At 37.7% G+C, this 21,467-nt stretch overlaps 2 protein-coding genes across 43 annotated transcripts in view; one reads left to right on the top strand and one right to left on the bottom strand.

The window, feature by feature from the left end:
• FAM13B (family with sequence similarity 13 member B) overlaps nt 1–8,809 on the top strand; it is a 117,624-nt gene extending 108,815 nt beyond the window's left edge. For all 32 annotated transcript variants that reach the window (XM_078359895.1, XM_035292117.3, XM_078359816.1 and 29 more), the window contains 6 exons: nt 451–534; nt 765–860; nt 3,276–3,359; nt 3,454–3,617; nt 5,056–5,157; nt 6,437–8,809. In XM_078359895.1, the coding sequence (XP_078216021.1) occupies nt 451–534; nt 765–860; nt 3,276–3,359; nt 3,454–3,617; nt 5,056–5,157; nt 6,437–6,560 (654 nt within the window). In that variant the 3' untranslated portion in view covers nt 6,561–8,809. The remainder of the gene's footprint in view (nt 1–450; nt 535–764; nt 861–3,275; nt 3,360–3,453; nt 3,618–5,055; nt 5,158–6,436) is intronic.
• PKD2L2 (polycystin 2 like 2, transient receptor potential cation channel) overlaps nt 6,435–21,467 on the bottom strand; it is a 44,584-nt gene continuing 29,551 nt past the window's right edge. For all 11 annotated transcript variants that reach the window (XM_017967907.5, XM_035292121.3, XM_035292124.3 and 8 more), the window contains 3 exons: nt 10,527–10,639; nt 10,035–10,142; nt 6,435–6,692 (listed from right to left, as the gene is read on the bottom strand). In XM_017967907.5, the coding sequence (XP_017823396.2) occupies nt 10,052–10,142; nt 10,527–10,639 (204 nt within the window). In that variant the 3' untranslated portion in view covers nt 6,435–6,692; nt 10,035–10,051. The remainder of the gene's footprint in view (nt 6,693–10,034; nt 10,143–10,526; nt 10,640–21,467) is intronic.

Genomic DNA, 21,467 nt, shown 5'->3' with positions numbered 1-21,467 from the left:
CCAATAAAATGCCAACAACATTAAATAGCAAGTGTTATGTATGTTTACTCTGTGCTGGGTAGGCAGTGTTGTAAATGCTTTCCATAGAACTCATTTAGTCTTCATTAAAGCCCTTTAAGGTAGAATGAAGCATTACCATTTTACAAATGAGGATGTTTAATACAAAGAGCTTAGGTAATTTACCCAAGCCAGTATTCATAATCTATTCAGATAAAATGTAAATCAAGCCATCAAAGGGGTTTGTACCTACTTATTATAATAAGAGCAAATTGTACAGGAGACTGATAATTTTGCCTGCAAATCTGTAAGCAAAGGGTGCATTAACTTGGGCTAGACAGTTGATGGTTTGCCCTTCCTGCCTAATTGTTTATATTGTGGGAGTGAGGAGAGTGTTAATGGTGCCAGTGGAGTTAAAAAAAAAAAAAATGTGTTGTTGTTGTTTAATTCCAGAAAATGACCAAAGATCATTTGGTGGAAGAGAAAGCTTCTCTTCAAAAGAGTCTTCTTTACTATGAAAGTCAACATGGAAGGCCGGTAATATCTCTCTTGCTAAAAAGATTTTATTTTTTGTCTTAAAAAGGAACATGAATCACTTTTGTGGCCTACATTCTTCAGAAACGTTTTTGAGCATTATTTCCTACAGTTGGGGGATTGCTTATTGATTTAATATAACATTTGAAATTCAAGGAATAAGTCTCTTTTAATGTTTTGGACATTTTAGATTTGCGATGACTAGGCAATTTCTTTTTTTTTTCTTGCTTCAGGTGACCAGGGAAGAAAGGCACATTGTTAAGCCTCTCTATGATAGATACAGGCTTGTAAAACAAATGCTGACAAGAGCTAGCATCACTCCTATCCTTGTAAGTAAAACAAGCAATATTTCTCAAGTTCATTTTATCAAGATGTACTCTTCCAAAAAAAAATTATTACTGTGGTATATTGGGGAAATACACAGCCAAGGCAGAAATAATTGTCATTGTAAGGTGTGAGATTACTGATTTTAAAATATAAAATAGGTAACTAATAATGTCTGCTAGTATATCCCAAACACTTTTGTAAGCATTTTTATGTATGCTTATGTCATTAAATCCTGACAAGTAAAATCACAATAGGTAGAATATGATAGCATCGTTTCACAGGTGATGAAACTGAGACTTAGGCAGTGAGTCATCTGTCTAGTGTAATTTACTCTGTAAGTGACAGAAGCAGAATGAGAAACTCATTTAGCCTCCTTGTCTAGTTTCTTTCCATTTAAATTAATGTCTTTGAAAATGCATCAGTTTTGTGGTGGCCATGATGATGTCCTTCTATTTGCATAATGATACAAGCTGACTCTTAAAATAACTTATTAATCTTTTTAATGAGAAAAAGTCACTTAAAATAATGCTTATTAGTATTGGTGTACATTTTTAAAGAAAAATGAAAACTTTAATATTTAAATGCAGATTAAGTGCTGTCTCCAGATTAACCTTTAGACAGTATGACTGTAGATAGATTGGTCTTGGGTTCAAATAGAAAACAGCATGTAGCCCATTCTTCATTATTTCCTTAATTCACTGAACCTTCTGGATTGCTGTGGCTTTCAGGCTATTTTTATGTTGCTAGCCACTTGCATGGCAACTTCCTTTAGGTGATGATTACCTGGTGACCTTTTTTCACCCAAATTTTATTTTAGATTCAAGGGGTACGTGTGCAGGTTTATTACCTGGGTATATTGCATGATGCTGAGGTTTGGGGTACAAATAGTCCTGTCACCTAGGTACCTAGAATAGTTGCCAGCAGTTTTTCACCCATTGCTCCCCTCCTTCCCTTCCTCTAGTAGTCCACACATAAACTATATATATGTTCTTATCATTTAGAATTTTTAAAATATTTGTCTGTTGTTGCCTTTTTTTTTTTTTTTTGAGATGGAGTTTCACTCTTTTTACCCAGGCTGGAGTGCAATGGTGCGATCTCAGCTCACCACAACCTCCGCCTCCTGGATTCAGGCAATTCTCCTGCCTCAGCCTCCTGAGTAGCTGGGACTACAGGCATGTGCCACCATGCCCAGCTAATTTTTTATATTTTTAGTAGAGACGGGGTTTCACCATGTTGACCAGGATGGTCTCGATCTCTTGACCTCGTGATCCACCCGCCTCGGCCTCCCAAAGTGTTGGGATTACAGGCTTGAGCCACCGCACCCGGCCCTGTTGTTGCCTTTTTTATGCCCATAAGTACCCGATGTTTAGCTCCCACTTATAGATGAGCACATTCAGTATTTGCTTTGCTGTTCATGTGTTAATTTGCTTAGGATAATGGCTTCCAGCTGCATCCATGTTACTCTAAAGGATATGATTTTGTTCTTTTTTATGGCTGTATAATATTCCATGGTATATATGTTCCGCATTTTATCCAGTCCACTGTTGATGGGCACCTGATTTCATGACTTTGCTATTATGAATAGTGCTGTGATAACCATGTGGCTGCATGTTTTTTTTTTTTTTTGGTAGAATGATTTGTTTTCTTTTGGATATATATACCTAGTGATGGGATTGCTGAGTCAAATGTCAGCAGATGAATGGGTAAATAATATGTGGTAACCTCTTAAGCCATAAAAAAGAATGAAAGACTGATAGATGCCACAACATGGGTGAACCTTGGAAACAAGGTGAATGAGAGAAGCCTGACATAAAAGGCCACATATTGTATGATCCCTTTTGTATGAAATACTTAGGATAAGCAAGACCATAGAGACCTTAGATTAGTGGTTATCAAGGGCGGGGGAGAAGGCAAATGAGTGACAGCTAATGGGCACAGAGTTTCTTTTGAGGTAATGAAATGTTCTGAAATTAGTGGTGATAGTTGCACAACTTGGTAAATGTACTAAAAACCACCAAATCATACATTTTAGAAGGGTGAATTTTATGATTGTAATTATATCTTAATAAAGCTATTATTTAAAAAAAAAAAAGAATGAGAATGGCCCTCAAACCAAAAAAGTTGACACCTATTTTTAAAAAGAAAAGTGCTTCCGATTAAACTATATGTATGTTCTTATTTAGAATTTTAAAAATATTTGTTGTATGAACTCTTTTAGACTTCTCTAGACATAAATTATCTTCCTTGTGCATAAATAAAAATATAAGCAAAAATAAATTTAAGCATTTCCTAAAAATACTTAAAGCAAATGCTTAAGACTTTGAAAATAAAGTTTAAGATTCATAACATAATGAAGTGAAGCTTCACTGGACACTTTGAATACTTAAAATGTAAAACTATATTATTGATTGTTTTAGGGATCTCCATCAACCAAGCGACGGGGTCAGATGTTACAGCCAATCATAGAAGGAGAAACTGCACACTTTTTTGAAGAAATCAAGGTAATCCTTTAAAGAAATAATTATCTGATCCCTTCCCTAAAGAAAAAGTTCAAAGTCAAGGCATGTTTGATTCTCTGTTTGGATATCTTTTTAGGAAGAAGAAGAAGATGGTGTTAATCTGTCCTCTGAGTTAAGTGATATCTTGAAAACTGCAGTACAGATACAGTCTTCATTGGAAAACTCTGAATCTGATATTGATGAAAATCAAGAAAAACTGGCTCTGGATCTCCGATTGTCAAGTTCTCGAGCAGCTTCTATGTATGTATGCTGATTTGTGATTATAGCCTATTTTTATAATAAAATGTATATATGCCAAGAAATTTAATGTTAAATAATTGAGCATTTAGGAATTAGGTAAATAAAGAATTTATCAAAGGACACATGCTTTTTAAGTGTGATGTATTGTCATTCTCATTTTAATTTACTTTTTGAGATGGAGTTTTGCTCTTGTTGCCCAGGCTAGAGTGCAGTGGTACGATCTCAGCTCACCGCAACTTCCACCTCCCAGGTTTGAGTGATTTTCCTGCCTCAGCCTCCTAAGCAGCTGTGATTATAGGCGTGCACCACCATGCCTGGTTAATTTTGTATTTTTAGTAGAGATGGGGTTTCTCCATGTTGGCAGGCTGGTCTAGAACTCCTGACATCAGGTGATCTGCCCGCCTCTGCTTCCCAAAGTGCTGGGATTACAGGCATGAGCCACTGCGCTTGGCATCATTCTTATTTTTAAATAAATCATTGCCGTGTTTCAAAATTAAAAAAAAAAAAAAAATCTAGCCAGGCACAGTGGCTCATGCCTATAATCCCAGCACCTTTTGAAGTTGAGGCAGGAGGATCCCTTGAGGCCAGGAGTTTAAAACCAGCCTGGCCAACATAGTGAGATCCAGATGCTATAAAAATGTTTTTTAAATTAGCCAGGGGTGGTGGTGTGCACCTGTAGTCCCAGATACTTGGGAGGCTTAGGCAAGAGGATTGCTTGAGGCCACCTTATTGAACCACTGTTCCAGTCTGGGTGACAGAATGAGACTGTCTGTAAAAAAGCAAACAAACAAATAAAATCTGCAGTTGATTTATAACAAAGTACAGGAAGTAGTTGAGAGTTGATCTCTTTGTTCTATATCCACTTGTTTACCTTTGGACTGTATGGTGTATGTCACTGGTTCTGAGCCCCGACTTCACTTTACAGTCACCTGCCAAGATTTTAAAGTACTGATGCTTGAGTCCTTCAGCTATTCTGTCATAACTGGTTTGCTGTAGAATTTAGGCATTTGTAGACCTAAGAGTTCCTCAGCTGATTTAAATTTGCAGCCAGCACTAGAACCTCTGTTAAGAATATAATGAGGCCAGGCGCGGTGGCTCACGCCTATAATCCCAGCACTTTGGGAGGCCGAGGTGGGTGGATCACGAGGTCAAGAGATCGAGTCCATCCTGGTCAACAGGGTAAAACCCTGTCTCTACTAAAATTACAACAAATTAGCTGGGCATGGTGGTGTGTGCCTGTAGTCCCAGCTACTCAGGAGGCTGAGGCAGGAGAATTACTTGAACCCAGAAGGCAGAGGTTGCGGTGAGCCGAGATCGTGCCATTGCACTCCAGTCTGGGTAACAAAAGCGAAACTCCATCTCAAAAAAAAAAAAAAAAAAAAAAAAATATAATGAATCAAGTGTGCCCTTCAGTATTTTCTTACCATTTCAATTCTAGGCCTGAATTACTGGAACAACTTTGGAAAGCCAGAGCTGAAAAAAAGAAACTACGCAAAACGTTGCGGGAATTTGAAGAAGCATTTTATCAACAAAATGGAAGGTTTGTTGAGCATCACAAAATTGAGTCATCTATCTTCTTTAACTCACAAGTTGACCATATATTGAAATAGTGAAATATATGGGATTAGAAAGAAATTGTGCAGATAAGATGCTGGCATTGAAAAGTTTTAAAAAATTCTTTATGTTCTGAGGCCCTTCTTTTAATGGCCAGGAATAGTCACAGCTAGTGTAAACAACATTTGATCAACTATTTTCAGATTGTCCTAGGGAGGCTTGGTTGTGTTGCAGTGATTTTATATTCTTTAATTCTACATCCTTACCTTTTTGGGAGTAGTTGTGAACTGAAATATTTCTTATTTTAGAAAGGATCTCATAACAGGAGTGGTATCCTCGACTAGTTTGGATTTTTTATTTTTTACTAAGACCACTGTGCTCATACTGTGTGTTGAGGCTGCCCATTTTCAAGGTGTGTAACAGTGTGCCGGGCATGTGGCTCCTATAATACACTATGGCACATGCCTTTATCTAACTAGGTAATGCACAGTTGACTTGGAGGGGCTGTTTTAAAACTAAGAAAAATACATTCTAGTTCCGATGGTGGCCAGAAGTTTGGGTACAGTTATCTCAGGCCTGAGAAACATTTTTCTAAGTAGCTGGGTCATCTTACCAAGGTGATAGCTAATATTACAAATTTCAAAATATGTGTACTTTAATTCCCTTTGCTTTGTGAGTCTCCTGTATAGGTTGGCACATACGGTTAAAAAAATCTGAAGTGCAGGAATGCATTTTTCTCGATTGTCTTCTATTTCATTGTATTATTGGAAGAAAACTTTGCTTATAATTAGGATAGTTTGATGCTTTAGCTAGTGATGCTTTAGCTATTGAATTGCATTGGGTCATTACTGTAAAGTTAGAAAATTACTCTGTTGCTGCAGGTAAGATAGTGTACTTTTACATCTCAATTCCCTGGAGCCACAGTTAACTAAATGTCAGCGTAGCCTCCAACACTTAGTAGACACTGACCTGACAGTCTAGCACTGGATGTCCTATTAAAATATTGGGTTTCCTCCAGTTATCTATATTGATTATTGATAAGTATAGCATCATTTAATCTATCAGTAGAGAAATCTATCAAAAATTTTAGAAATGTTCCTTGGGGATGAGGGTATTAGTTCAATAATCTTTTTTTTTTTTTTTTACAGAGCAACTTTTTATTTGAGCTTATATTTAGTAACAGTATGTCTCATATTAGGACAACTTCTGGGTCTTTTTTTTCCAGATGATCTCTAGAACATTATAGATTTTATTTTCTCCTATAGGAATGCCCAGAAAGAGGATCGTGTTCCAGTGCTGGAGGAATACAGGGAGTACAAGAAAATTAAAGCCAAGCTTAGGCTTCTTGAAGTTCTTATAAGCAAACAAGATTCTTCAAAATCCATATAAAATATGTTCCTTGCAAATTCATATCATAAAGTCAGTTGTATTCCTTGAAGCTTATCATCGTGTGTACTTGGCTGGTACTTAAATTCATTTTGTCAGGCACTCAGAGAATCTCATTTTGTACTTGTGGTGCCACTAAACAAAACATATGATAGGAGGGTAAGTAAGCCCTCTCAAGGGAGCATAAGTGATGTTCCATATTAACCACAGACTGTCCTCTCCAACTTAACAAACATGCAGTTTCCTTCATTGTTTTCTACTACAGATACATCCTTTTAGCAAAAGACTAGAATTTTATCCTTTCAACTTCAAGAACTTTGGAAATACAAGGTTTTTGTTATTACCAACTTTTTGTTTCTCATTACTGAAGAAAATTGGAGGAAAATCTTCACACTGAATTCATCTGTTGCCTTTTTCTTACACAATGACTGAAAATTTGAAAGAAACGCTTATAAAAGTGCACATATGCAACTGTGTTCTCTGTTTTCCTAGAAAACCAAAATCTAACTGAGATTTCAAGTCCTACTGTGGAATACCTTTCTATTAATTCCCAAAGTGACACCTTCTCACAGGTAGTATGTTAGCAAAATTTTGCAATTGAGTGGTCACACAGCTCCTGGATGAAGATAACAGTTGGTAGACCAAAAAGTGACCTTGCTTAGTACATTGAAAACACACACCACACATCACACACAAAACTGAATCATACCACATGCTGCCTATGGGACTTCAGTTACTGTTTCCTGAGTTACTGTTTATCTGCTGGCGATGGTGTGATTTGTCTGGATCAGATCCGCTCTGTTCCCTCTACCCACCTTCAGATAATGTGAGAAAATAGCCATGTCAGTATGTAGGAACTCTGATGGTGCTCAGATTTGTGTGTTCAATCACTGGGCCTAAATCAGCAAAATAATAATTATGCCTAAAGTAATTATCTGTTCTTAACAAGGGCTATACCACTGCATTTTCACATGTATCTTCATGAGGTTATCTTTATCTTTTCCCACCTCCACTTTTAATCAACAAAATACATAACAACAACAATACCCCTGTCAGGGACCACCCTTTGCTCAATCATCACATGCTGTTTAAAGCAGCTGTTTACAGGATATGTAGTGGTATGACCCTTGTCATATAGATCTTAGCATATCTTTTTTTCCTTTGGCTTTGCATGGCTTTTCTTTAGGTACTCTCTCAGTATCATTCTGGTAATTATTGTTACGGAATGGTGATTTTGTTAACTACAACAGCAGATTTGAGTCAGGCTTAATCTAAGTGTTAACTTTCTTTTTCTGGTGCTTTTTTCGATCAATGATTGTCTCACTTTGACTATACACATGTTTTGCATGCAATAACTCATGCATGGTTTTCTTAACTAGCTAATATTAACAATTTGTTCCATATAAAAATGAAATTTTGCAACATCCTTTAATAAGGTGAGGGAAGCATGAACCTCAGACTTCTGGCACTATTACATAGTAAGCACATGAAGTAGCTTGATAATAAATAGCAGTTCTAGTACTTCACATTTCACCTGTGTGTGCAATGCCTTTTTTTTGGTGGGGGGGTTGGGAAAACTTAGTAGTGAATGTATAGTTGGGGAATAAAGAAAAGCACTAAATCTTGCCCTTTTTGTGTGGTTTCCTTTTGATACAACTAGGTTATTTATAATGTATACCTAGAAAAGTGAAATTGAAAATGCCAAAAGATGTATCCTTTTTATTTGAATCCGTCATGCAGTGTACATTTCAGATAATTTCCTTCAGTCTCCAGATAGGAGTGTATCCAAACATCTAATTTTATGTGCACTGTGTATTTTATATGAATATCTTATTTTATATACCACATGCAAAAATGTCCATATGCACTATTTAAATGTTTTAAATAATATATTCCTTCTTTATAATGCTAAATCTATATGAGTACCATATTTTTATAAGTCAGTGGCCTGACTGGTTTCATTTTAGGATTAACAGCTGCTTCATGATGTTATTCATTGTTAATGTTTGGCTGTGAGTAGAATATCTAAAAGTGGCATGGCGGCACTTACGCTCTGTGACAGTATTGTGTGTCATAGTTGAGCAGTAGGTGATAGAATTAGGCAGTTGGTGATAGTTTTACTTTGGTACAAATAAAAACTGTATATCTATATACAAATAATATATAGATATATATGTCTACCAGTATAATTGCATTGCTGTCTGGCACTTCATTGTACAGACTTTTGTAATAAAAGAACTTGAAAGTTCTAAGTCTTTGAAATGTATGTTTGTTTTTCCACTGGGTGTTTAAAAAAAAAAAAAAAAAAGACCTTAAGTGTTCCTTCACCTTAGGCTTTCACCCAGGGGCCAATGTTAGAGAACAACGGGGTCATTAAACTATTTGACTGGCTACAACTCTGGGAAATGGTAGGGCAGAGAAAGGCCATGTTGTTCTTTCCCTTGTGCAAATCTAGGGGGAGCCACAGAAAGAACAGTTAGCATTTCTTGTTGCAGTGAATTTTCCTATTAAGAACTCTTAATGTATGGTTGCTTAAGAGAAGAGCTTGGCCTGAGGAAGGTGAGTAGTAATCTAAAAATGTCTTTGTATTTAAGTTTTAAAATTCAGGGACTGTTGAGCACCAGTGTGGAAGTTGAATGCTAACTAAGGTCAAATGATGTTGCTTGGGCTAAGAGAACATTTGGCTACTGTAGAGGGGCTTACATAGCCTAGAAAAATTAGAAGAGTTTCTCTCTAATTTCCAACATGACAGCCACACACAATTTTCCAGTCTTCCGAATAAGGCTGTTACCGGATCCTCATTTACACTTTCCAAACATAACTTCTTTTGACACTGATATGCCTACCCTGCTCTGTATTTTATTTTTGGGAAACCTTAAATGCATTACACCTTAGAAATGGTCTAGGTAAAATTCCAGTTTGAGGATGTTAGTGAAATTTCTGTGGGTGGCTGGGGAGTTTGTTCTACACTTTGGCTTTTTTCTGGAAGACAAATTCTAAAGAATGGAGGGAGATTACTTGAGTCTTAAATAATAGTTTTTTAGAATCTTACGCCTTTATTTATCTGTGGCCAAAGGAATTCAGAACATGGTACATGATGCACTTGATAGCACCAGTAGTTCTTCTACTTTGTAACTATGAGAAAACAGTCTTTACCTACTTACTGAGCTATTACAGATCTGCCCTGTGAACTAGAAGCATTTTTTTTTTACTCATCCTTCACTTTTCTAGAATTTGATAACCTCATTATAAAATCCTTTGTGTGTACCAGTGTGTGTATACTGGAGGCTTGTCATAATATGCATGGATTGTACAGTGAGTCCCTGTCAGAGACACTTAATTCTGACCCTGAGGATAGTTTGATGATAGGTTGTTCAGTACCTTTAAGGAGTGCCTGAAAAAGACTACAAGTTTATGAAGTAATCCATGAATAAGTCTTTGTTAGAAATGCTTAGTGATTGCATGACAGATTCTTACCTCCACTTGTCTCAGTATTATAGAGCTGAAAGCTTTCTCATCACTTGATTTAGTTTCAAATTGATATAGTGTAATTCCTTCTCCAGCTCCACAGCATATAAAAAAAGCCTAGAAAATTTAGAAGGAAGTAGAGAAATGAGTTAGTAATATACTTTCATGTATAGACAGCAAGTTACGAGTGCGAAATGCTTTGAGTGGGAAGAGCACTGTAAGCTCCTAAAACGTGCCTCTTTTGATCTAATATTCTAAAGCTGTGTGGAGAAACTATCTGCTGTGCAAATCAAATATAAATGGCAGCTTCTGTTACTTAGAGATACAGGGATTTAATCAAAAGTTTCTTAACCTTTTAAGCAAATGGAGTTGTATGAAACTTTGAAATTGGATAGAGATTAAAGGCATCCCAATAGAATTAGGTTTTGGATTTAGGAAAAAAATGTCCTTAATGCCCATGTCATGATATCCCATAGTATTCTGGTTAGAACATAAGCTTACTCTTGAAATTCTTGTTGAGTGACAGGCTGGTAGTCATCTTGAATTTCCTCAGAATAATACTTTTTCTCAAGCCTCTCTTTCCATTTTTTCATCTGTTCTGCCTTTTGAATCTCCTATCAGGGTAGAGGACAGGTGAAGGCTGCATTCTTTAGTTCTCTTTCAAGTCTTTAACATACAAGCATCACAGGATTGAGGATCTTAAACTGTTGTCTCCGGCCCTCAGATTTTGAGCCTCACTGGCTTTTTGCCCTGCCTGGATTTTATATCTGTGCATCAGCAACATCACTTCAGAGGACTCGATGGGTGTAATTGCTGTCTAACATAGTTAGGGAAGCTTTGTAAACAAATTATAAATTACTCTCATTTCAATGCCTTTTCCCTTTAGCGTCTCCATCTGAATTATTTTCTTTCATTTGATCGAAGCTAAGATGTTCTTGCCATACCTCTGTTTCTTAGCTAATGTAATTAGATTCAAAGTGTATCTGTGGGTAGTTTTGGCCTTTCCAGCAACTTCTCAGCCAGATGATTTCAAAACCCCCTCTTTGTAATTACTGCATTGATTAGTCAGTGTGTGTACTCCAATCTGTCTATGTATCCAAAAACAAGCCCCTTGTATGACAAAATTTGTGTTGCTGAACCTTCCTGTGCACTGTTCTCACTATCACCCACTTTCCTTAGAGTATCCACATACCCTTTTCCCAGCTTCAGATAAAAAGGGCCTGTGTGTCGTGGAAAATAACCATAGCACCAGAAAAAGGTAAAGAGGAGACAGTGCACCCAGATACTATTAAACAACTTCTCAGTAAATTGGTATGTTACTTCACTGCTCCAGCAATAATGCTAGGTAGCAAAGTGGTGGGTCCCTTTATAAGGGTTCTGGGCCAGGTATGGTGGCTCACACCTGTAATGCCAGCACTTTGGAAGGCCAAGGGGGTGGATCATGAGGTCAGGAGTTTGAGACCATCCTGGCCAACATGGTAAAATCCCATCTCTACTGAAAATACAAAAATTAGCTGAGCGTGGCAGCAGGTGCCTATAATCCCAGCTACCTGGGAGGCTGAGGCAGGAGAATTGCTTGAACCCAGGAGGTGGAGGTTGCAGTGAGCCGAGATTGTACCACTGCATTCCAGCATGGGTGACAGAGCAGGACTCTGTCTCAAATAAAAGTTCTGATTACCTTCATCAGACAGGATGGTGATGCCTAGTTTCATACACTGTTTACTTGTTAAATGTGTACTCTTCTGGTCAGAGAATCTCTTAGTGCCTTTCTGTAATCCAACTTTTTTTTTTTTGAGACAGTCTCACTCTCTTGCCCAGGCTGCAGTGCAGTGGTGCAATCTCAGCTCACTGCAACCTCCATCGCCCAGGCTGGAGTGCAATGGGGCAATCTCGTCTTTTTTTGTTTTTTTTTTGAGACAGAGTTTCACTCGTTACCCAGGCTGGAATGCAATGGTGCGATCTCGGCTCACCGCAACCTCCGCCTCCTGGGTTCAGGCAATTCTCCTGCCTCAGCCTCCTGAGTAGCTGGGATTACAGGCACATGCCACCATGCCCAGCTAAATTTTTGTATTTTTAGTAGAGATGGGGTTTCACCATGTTGACCAGGATGGTCTCGATCTCTTAGCCTCGTGATCCACCCACCTCGGCCTCCCAAAGTGCTGGGATTACAGGCTTGAGCCACTGCGCCCGGCCGAAATCTCGTCTTATTGCAACCTGTCACCGAGTCTGGAGTGCAGTAGCACAATGTTAGCATTCAGTGTGGAAGTTGAATGCTAAGAACCCCTACTGGGTTCAAGTGATTCTCTTGCCTCAGCCTTCCGAGTAGGTGGGATTACAGGCATGCACCCCATCTGGCTAATTTTCGTATTTTTAGTAGAGAGGGGTTTTTGCTATGTTGGCCAGGCTGGTCTCAAATTCCCAGCCTCAAGTGATCTCCCTGCCTTGGCCTCCCAAAGTGCTGGGATTACAGGCATGAGCCACTGCACCCAGCTTTAAATGAGCCTATTTGAAGCAGGAAAGGATGACTTTGAATCCTAGTTTTATTGTGGACACATTATAGCACCCATGGTTTGGTATATGTAGGTAGTCCCTGTAACCACTTCTGAATGACCAGGCCAATTATAAAGTAGATGCATTAGTAACAAATGTGGAATAGACTATGCATAGTAAACTTAGCCATCACTCCTCTTGTGAAGCCTTTCTTGACATTCAGAGGGAAGTGATACCTTTTCTCATAAGCCAGGTATCAACTCTTTGGGGGCCCTTGCTCCAAGCTTTTAGGTTCTGTAGGTAAGGTCACCTTACCTCCTTTTATGGGAGCTGCCTCTTGCAGTTAGTTGTCTCTGCATGATTTTCATGTTCACATTGGCCCTTATATTCCTCTAATACCTCAAAAACAAATTCTCTATACTAAACTCCCTCTTTTTGAGCTACCTAAATGTGATTTCTGTTTTTCTGACAACTCTTACTGATGAATACTTGGTAGCAGGGGAGGCCCAAAGAAACAGACCCTCATAGATAGTATGCTTCTACCAAGGGGCACAACAATTGACTTAAACTGAATTTGAGACTGCCACCTGACTATTTGGGATTCCTCATGTTTACAGAACCAGCAGGGAAAGAAGTGGTTACTTAATGTGTTGAGGTGATCGATCCAAATTACCAAGGGGAAATTGAGTTACTGCTACAAACTAGCAAAGAGTAGACTGTGCCCAAGGGATTTTCTGGGGTGTCTCTTAATAACTTCCATGTCCAAAATTAAAAGATAATGGGAAATCACAGCATTCCATTAAAGGCAGGACCACTGAGAGTTCAGATTCAGAACTAATTAAATTTAATCCTAATGCAGCCAGCTGAGCTCTTGAGTATAGGCAAAGGGAATGATATGGAATGGGTAGGAGAAGCAAGTTACAAATATCAGCTGTACCCTTGTCATCAGTTACAGAAACAAACACTATAGCCCCCAATCATATTCCCTTCTTTGCTTTTTATGTATATATTTTCTTTCTCCTTTTAAGGAATATTGGGGGTGGCTAACTGTAGTTTAAACAATAGGTTGCAAAATATTCTTAAGGTATTGTGATTCAACTAGAAGAGGTCTTAATATCATCCACAGATGGATACAATTATTGTTGGGACTTTGCTTCCTTTTTAGGGTGAGGGTAAAAGTACCTTCATTTGTATAAAGGATAGTTCCATCTCACTGGATAGAAGCATGGAATCGTCATTTTATGGAAGTATAAATGTGTATGCTAGAAGAGTAGAATGGACCAACTGTTCAACTCAAAATTTATGCTTTTACACTCTGTGATGTTGGGTTTTAGGCTTTGTAAACTTTATTCCCTAAACTCTTACTAGCTGGATTTCTGTTAGATTCTGCCAGTATTTGCAGGATAGAGGGGAAAAGAGTAATCTTGTTTTTGTTTTTGTTTACTGTTTCCACTGGCATTGCTTAGGCAATGGTAGTTATCTTCAGCAGCAGTGGCTCCAGGCTGTAGCATCTAGCTGCTTTTGGCATACTCAGAAGCAGCCTCATCACAACCACTTAGAAGTACAGATTGAGTATCCCTAATTGGAAATCTGAAGTGTTCAAATTCCAGGACTTCAGCACCTCCATGACTCGATTTCAGATTTTTGAATTAGGAATGCTGAGCCAGTAAGTATATAATGCAGATATTTCAAACTCAAAAATAAAATTAAAAAAAAAACTGAACTCTAAAACACTTCTGGGTTCCAAGCATTTTGGATAAGGAATACTCAACTTGTATCAGCAGGGGGCTGCCTTCTCATCATAGGACTGAGCAACAGCTCCACAAGCCCCTTCTCTAAGATCGTAGTTTCTAGTAACACCACCTTTTGTGATCTTAGCCCTAGGAGTGGTAACCTCTTCCTGCAGTCATTATGAATTGCCTCAGTGTTGTCATTTCACTTTTTTCTGTCTTTAATACCTGTATAGTAACCAGTTCCCTGTTGGGCATTTTCTCTATTTGAAATACATATTGTCCTTTCTTTCTTCCTGAGTGGGCTCTGATTGATAGATGTAGTACATCTTCTCATTTGGTCAGGTGTATTTTTTGGGGATTTTTGTTTTTGTTTTTTGAGACAGAGTTGCGCTCTGGGTTCCAAGCATTTTGGATAAGGAATACTCAATAGTTGCAATGGCGCTATTTTGGCTCACTGCAACCTCTACCCCTCAGGTTCAAGCAATTCTCCTGCCTCAGCTTGCCAAGTAGCTGGGATTACAGGTGCATGCCACCATTCCGCCTAATTTTGTATTTTAGTAGAGATGGGGGTTTCACCATGTTCACCAGGCTGGTCTTGAACTCCTGACCTCACTGGCTTTGGTCTCCCAATGTGTTGGGATTACAGGTGTGAGCCACCATGCCCAGCAGTATTTTGTGTCTTTAAGGAATGTTTAAAAGTTTTTCCTTATCTTGGTTTTGAACATTTTGGTAATTGCTGGGCATTTTCTACTTTATTGCTGTTACAAATAAGGTCTTTTATTATAATTTTAACAAAACAATTGATGTTTGCATGTATGACATTAAATTTTTATTAGAAAAAAGTTTTATTGAGAACTTAAAAGAAGACATTGATAGAAAATGAAAATAAATTATGAACCCTTTCAAAACCTTTCAATTCAGTATTCTAGTTCTTCATTTCCTTGATACAACTCTGTACCATGGTCACAAGTTTTCCCTCTCATGAATAGGAGGATATAAATTATTTTTCCTACCATTTTACCTAATTATTTTTATTGTAATTTTTCAGATCATCATATACCTAGAAAATTGAAGAGAATCATAAGTAAAGGCAGTTTTACTTTTTAAATTTTTTAAATTAGAAAACCTCTAATGTAGTTCTCTTATCTAATTGTTTTGACTTGCCCCTCCAATACATCCCTATCTTCTTCCTGACATATTCAATGTTTTCCTATTAAGTAAGGTAATAGGGGATAAGATCAATGTTTTTATCATTATCAAGGAAGTATTGATTTCTGTTTATTTTTCCTCTCAAGTTTGGGTATTGAAACTTACAAATACCCAGCATTTGTGTAAAATGATCATGCAGTTTTCCTTTTTTTAATACAATGAATTATGTTAATTAGTTGATTACCCAATGTTGAACCATTTTTTCACTCCTAAAATAAATACTATCTGAATTTTGATATATTATTTGTGCTCTTAGATTCTATCTGCTAATATTTAGGATTTTTGCTTCAAGATTTATACATGAGATTTTCTGTTTCGGCACAATATATAGTAGATTCATTATTTGGGAGTTTCCTTTTTCTCTTTGCCAAGGCGTTTACTTTTTTTCTCTTTGCTAGGGCAAAGAGGAATGGCTTAAATAGCTTGAAACTGTTTGCTCCTTAAAATCTTGTAGAATTTCTTAGTGAAGACCATCTGATTGATTTTGAAGACCGATCTTCGATGACTTCATTTCTTCTACAGAATGGATTTGTTTAGGCGTTTTAGGGCTCAGTTTTGACAAATTTTATTTTCATAGAAAAATTCATTTCATTCAGTTTTTCAACTGTTGTTTGCATATAGTTATACAAAAAAGTCTCATAATGATATCTTCTAATTCCTTCCATTTCTTATTTCCCCCATTGTAATTTCTACTCTGTGTTTATGCTTTCTGTCTTTTATTCCTCTAGTTACCTGGTTTCTTTTCACTGATGTTTGCAAGGAACCAGTCTTTTATTTATACTACTACTTTTGTTTTTAACTCATTAATTCTGCTCTAATCTTAATAACTTTTTTCTTTGTATTTCTCATATTTTCTAAAATTAATGCTAACACATTTCTTTACATTCTTTTATTTATTTATTTATTTATTTATTATTTCTTTATTTTTGAGACAGAGTCTTGCTCTTGTAGCCCAGTGTGGAGTGTAGTGGTGTGATCTCGGCTCTTTGCAGCCTCCGCCTCCTGGGTTCAAGCGAGTCTCCTGCCTCAGCCTCCCAAGTTGCTGGGACTACAGGTGCATGCCACTACGCCAACTAATTTTTTATATTTTTAGTAGAGACAGGGTTTCACCATGTTAGCCAGGATGGTATCGATCTCCTGACCTCGTGATCCACCTGCCTTGGCCTCCCAAAGTGCCAGGATTATAGGCGTGAGCTACCTTTTATTTTTATCGATAAATTTAAGACTTAATTTTCCTTTGGGTATTTTTTTACTTTATCTCATAGATTCTGCTACATGGTATTTTTATTATTTTGTTTTCTTGGAATTCTATGATTTCATTTTGTATTTCTTTTTTTTTCTGAGACAGTCTCGCTCTGTCGCCCGGGCTGGAGTATAGTGGCACAATCTCTGTTCACTGCAACTTCCGCCTTCCGGTTCAAGCAATTCTCTTGCCTCAGCCTCCTGAGTTGCTGTGATTATAGGCATGCGCTGCCACACCTGGCTAATTTTTGTATTTTTAGTAGAGACGGAGTTTCACCATGTTGGTTAGGCTGCTCTTGAACTCCTGACTTTGTGATCCACCTGCCTCGGCCTATCAAAGTGCTGGGATTACAGATGTGAGCCACCGTGCCCAGCCTGTATTTGTTTGACTCAAATGTCATTTAATAGAGTTTTGACATTTTTTAGTCAATGTTTTCATTTTCTGATTTTATTAACATATTTTTATTGTGTTTTCAGAGAGTTTTTTTCTGCATTAACTTTTGGAATATATTGAGGTTTTCTTTGTGTCCTAATAGGTGAACAATTTTCATGAATGAGTTTTTTAAAAGAAGGGGTATTTTCTGAGAGTACAGAACTTAATATACAACTGTAAGATCATCTTACTATATGTTTTGGGTTTTTAAATCCATTTATTTTTCTTGGGATATTTTTTCTTTTTTGTGTTTTCCTGCCTATTTCTCCTTTTTAAAATCCAGTAATCTTTATGAAAGTTGATACTCTGGTGCATAGATACTCATAACTGATAAAATTAATCTTAGCCTTATAAAGTCGTTTAGACTTTAGGTCATTTGGAGCTTTTTGTCTAGAATTCTTTGATTTATATTAAGTTGTATCCCTGATATCTTTTGTTTGCCTTTTATGTCTTTGATCATATTTCTATATTTAACATTTTAGAATCTCTTTAAATATATATTTTGGGATATTTTGGTTTGTGATTCAAACCCCCTCTGTCCTCTAGTAGAATCCTTAGAAAGATGATAGTATTCCCTGAGTTCTTGCATGTTTGTGCCTTTGAATTTGAAGCACAGCTTTGCTGGATGAAAATATTTTTCTTTTTAAGTAAATTAAGCATATTTGCACATATTTATATTAGGTATATCTGCTTGCAGTTATACTGTTTTATATTTATATTTTAAGTCTTTTACCACGTGGTCTGTTTTCTCTTTTTTGTTTTGGTAATTCTGCCCTATAGAAATACATGTATTTTTGTTCTATTGGTTTGTCTTTGTGTATCTTTTTTTTTGAGACCGAGTTTTGCTTTTGTTGCCCAGGCTGGAGTGCAATGGTGCAATCTTGGCTCACTGCAACTTCCACCTCCCAGATTCAAGCAATTCTCCTGCCTTGGCCTCCCGAGTAGCTGAGATTACAGGCATGTGCCACCACACCAGTTAATTTTTGTATTTTTAGTAGAGATGGGGTTTCTCCAGGTTGATCAGGCTGGTCTTGAACTCCCAACCTCAGGTGATTCACCTGTCTCAGCCTCCCAATATGCTGGGATTACAGGTGTGAGCCACCATGCCCAGCCGTCTTTGTGTATCATTTTATATACCGTTAGTCCTCCCTTTCTTGCTTTGTTTCTTTCCTATGATCAACAAGCAAATTAGCTTGTAAATTCTTCATCTTCCTCTCCTCCACTACCCAATTATATTCAATAATATTATTTTTCATTGTATATGATAGATGACATCTTTTGTAAGACATACCATTATGTCACATACCACTTACATAAAAAATATCAACCTGACCGGGCGTGGTGGCTCATGCCTGTAATCTCAGCACTGTAATCTCAGCACTTTGGGAGGCCGAGGTGGGCAGATCACAAGGTCAAGAGATCAACACCATCCTGGCCAACATGGTGAAACTCCGTCTCTACTAAAAATACAAAAAATAGCCGGGCATGGTGGCACATGTCTGTGGTCCCAGCTACTTGGGAGGCTGAGGCAGAAGAATCGCTTGAACCCAGGAGGCGGAGGTTGTGGTGAGCCGAGATTGCGCCACTGCACTCCAGCCTGACGATAGAGCAAGACTCCGTCTCAGAAAAAAAAAAAATTCAACTTTTGACCATTAACTATAAAACACATTTTGATTTCACAGATGTTAAAATGTGGGGTGAACATGTGTTTTAAAGTCAATGAAACAGGGCTTGCTCGGCACAGTGGCTCATGCCCATAATCCCAGAACTTTCAGAGGCCAAGGTGGGAGGATCTCTTAAGGCCAGAAGTTCAAGGCCAACCTGGGTAACACAATGAGATGCTGTCGCTGTATAATTAAAAAAAATAAAAATCGGTGCAGTGGCTCACAGCTGTAATCCTAAGACTTTGGAAGACCAAGGCAGGTGGATCACTTGAGCCCAGAAGCTCGAGACCAGCCTGGATAGCATGGTGGAACCTGATCTGTATAAAAAACACAAAAATTAGCTGAGTGTGGTGGTACATTCCTATAGTCCCAGCTACTTGGGAGTCTGAGGTGGGAGGATCACCTGAGCCAGGGAGGTCAAGGCTGCATTGAGCTGTAATCATGCCACTGCACCCCAGCCTGGGCAACAGAGCTAACCCTGTCTCAAACAAAACAAAAAAATAAAAATTTAATCAGTAAAAGCCTTATTATTTACTATTGTACACTTAAGCTGATATTTCTTACCGGTTTGTTCTAAATGATATTCTTTAACTTTTTTTTTTAATTTTAATTTTTGTACTTTTTGTAGAGATAGGGATTTACCATGTTGCCCAGGCTGGTCTCAAACTCCTGGGCTCAAGTGATCCCCCAAAGTGCAGGAATTACAGGTGTGAGCCACCTTGCCCATCCTCTCCAATCATCTTGGTTGGCTGACACTCGTCCTCTAGTAGAATCCTTAGAAAGATGATAGTATTCCCTGACTTCAGGCATATTTGAGCCTTTGTATTTGAAGTGCAGCTTTGCTGAAGATAAAATTCCTTGGTTTACATTTTCTGTCCCTGAATATATTGTAGGTGTTCTTCTGTTGATTTACGGTGTTGAATATTGTTATGCTAACTTGATTTTCTTTAACCAAAATTTTACTTGGATAAGCCTCATATTGACCATTCTAGGTAAATTTTCCCATATATACAGTATGTCTTTCAATTCACATCATCTTTTATTTCAGTAATGGTCTACTGAAGTATAGATTTTTTAGTTTTTTAAGATCCAATTTAGGCTGGGCACGGTGGCTCACACCTTTAATCCCAGCACTTTGGGAGGCCAAGATAGGCAGATCATCTGAGGTCACGAGTTTGAGACCAGTCTGGCCAATATGAAACCCCATCTTTACTAAAAATACAAAAATTAGCTGGGTGTGGTGGTGAGCACCTGTAATCCCAGCTACTTGGGAGGCTGAGGCAGGAGAATTGCTTGAACCTGGGAAGTGGAGGTTGCAGTGAGCCGAAATGGCGCCACTCCACTCCAGCTGGGTGACAGAGCAAGACTGTCTCAAAAAAAAAAATCTAATTTAGATAAATGTTACAAGAACAATTCAAATATTTTTTTCCTCTTGAAATATTTGAAAGCCACCAACATGAGTGCTCCATCACCCTGAAAACTTCAGTCTGTACCTGCATACAAGGGCGTTCTTTTTGATAATATAGTACAATCATCAGAAACAGAAAATTAATATTTATAGATTATTGCCATCTAATCCTCTGTCTCCCTTTCAAGTTTATCAATTGTCCCAGTGATGCCTTTATAGGAAAAGTATCCAGTCCAGGATTATGTAGTGTATTTACTTGACATATCATTTTAATCTCATTTAATCTGGAATAGTTCCTCAGCTTTACCTTGACTTTCATGTCTTGACACTTCTGAAGAACAGGCCAATTATTTTGTAGAATGTCCCTCAATTTAAATTTTGTCATGATTTAGATTCAGATTATATGGCTTTGACAGGGATGTCACAGAAGGGATGCTGATTCTCATGGCCTCTTATCAAACAGCATAATTTCGATTTGTTTCAGTGTTGATTGTGGTCACTTACTTAAGATGCAGTCAGACTTCTCCAACCTAACATGACTGCTTTTCCTTTTGTAATAAGTATTTGGTGGAGAGGCATATAAATGTCTCATTCATGGAATCCTTTTATTCAATGGGGTATTAATCATTATCATAATGCTTAAATATTCTCAAATTTGGCCAGTTTCATCTTAAACTGATTCTTTTAATAGATCTCCATCATTTTTTTGAGCAGTTTTACTTTATGTCTCAGTAAGCTATTCCAGACTCATCTTGTATAGTCGTCCTTCAGTACTCATGGGGAATTGGTTCTAAGACCCCTGAGTATACCCAAATTTGCATATACTCAAGTCTCAACAGTTGGTCCCGCGGAACCCACATCTAGGGAAAAGCCCTCCCTAACCTGCAAATACTGAATTTTCCATCCAGGTGAAAACATTATGCATTTAAGTGGACCCATGCAGTTCAAACCTGTGTCATTCAAGAGTCAGCTGTACTTTCCAGACTTGGAATGAGCGAGATCTCCAAGGAGCCCCAGTTCCTTTTAGAGGAGAATGCTATTTGGAAACCAAGATCTGGGTACTGGTTGTGCTCATTGCTGCTAGGGTGTCATTTCTTCTAGCCCTCATAGTGGATTGGATAGAGTTAGAAAATACATGTATGTATATGAACACAAATACATCTAGATTCTAATCCAGCACCACAAAGTTCACCTTCAGCCTTTCCATTTTCATAATTCCTTTATCTGAAAATGTGAAACTTCAATGTGAAATTTTATTTGCTT

The sequence above is a fragment of the Callithrix jacchus genome, chromosome 2 (assembly GCF_049354715.1).
Source record: "Callithrix jacchus isolate 240 chromosome 2, calJac240_pri, whole genome shotgun sequence".
Lineage (NCBI taxonomy): Eukaryota > Metazoa > Chordata > Mammalia > Primates > Cebidae > Callithrix > Callithrix jacchus.
This window is presented reverse-complemented; position numbering and strand designations above follow the sequence as displayed.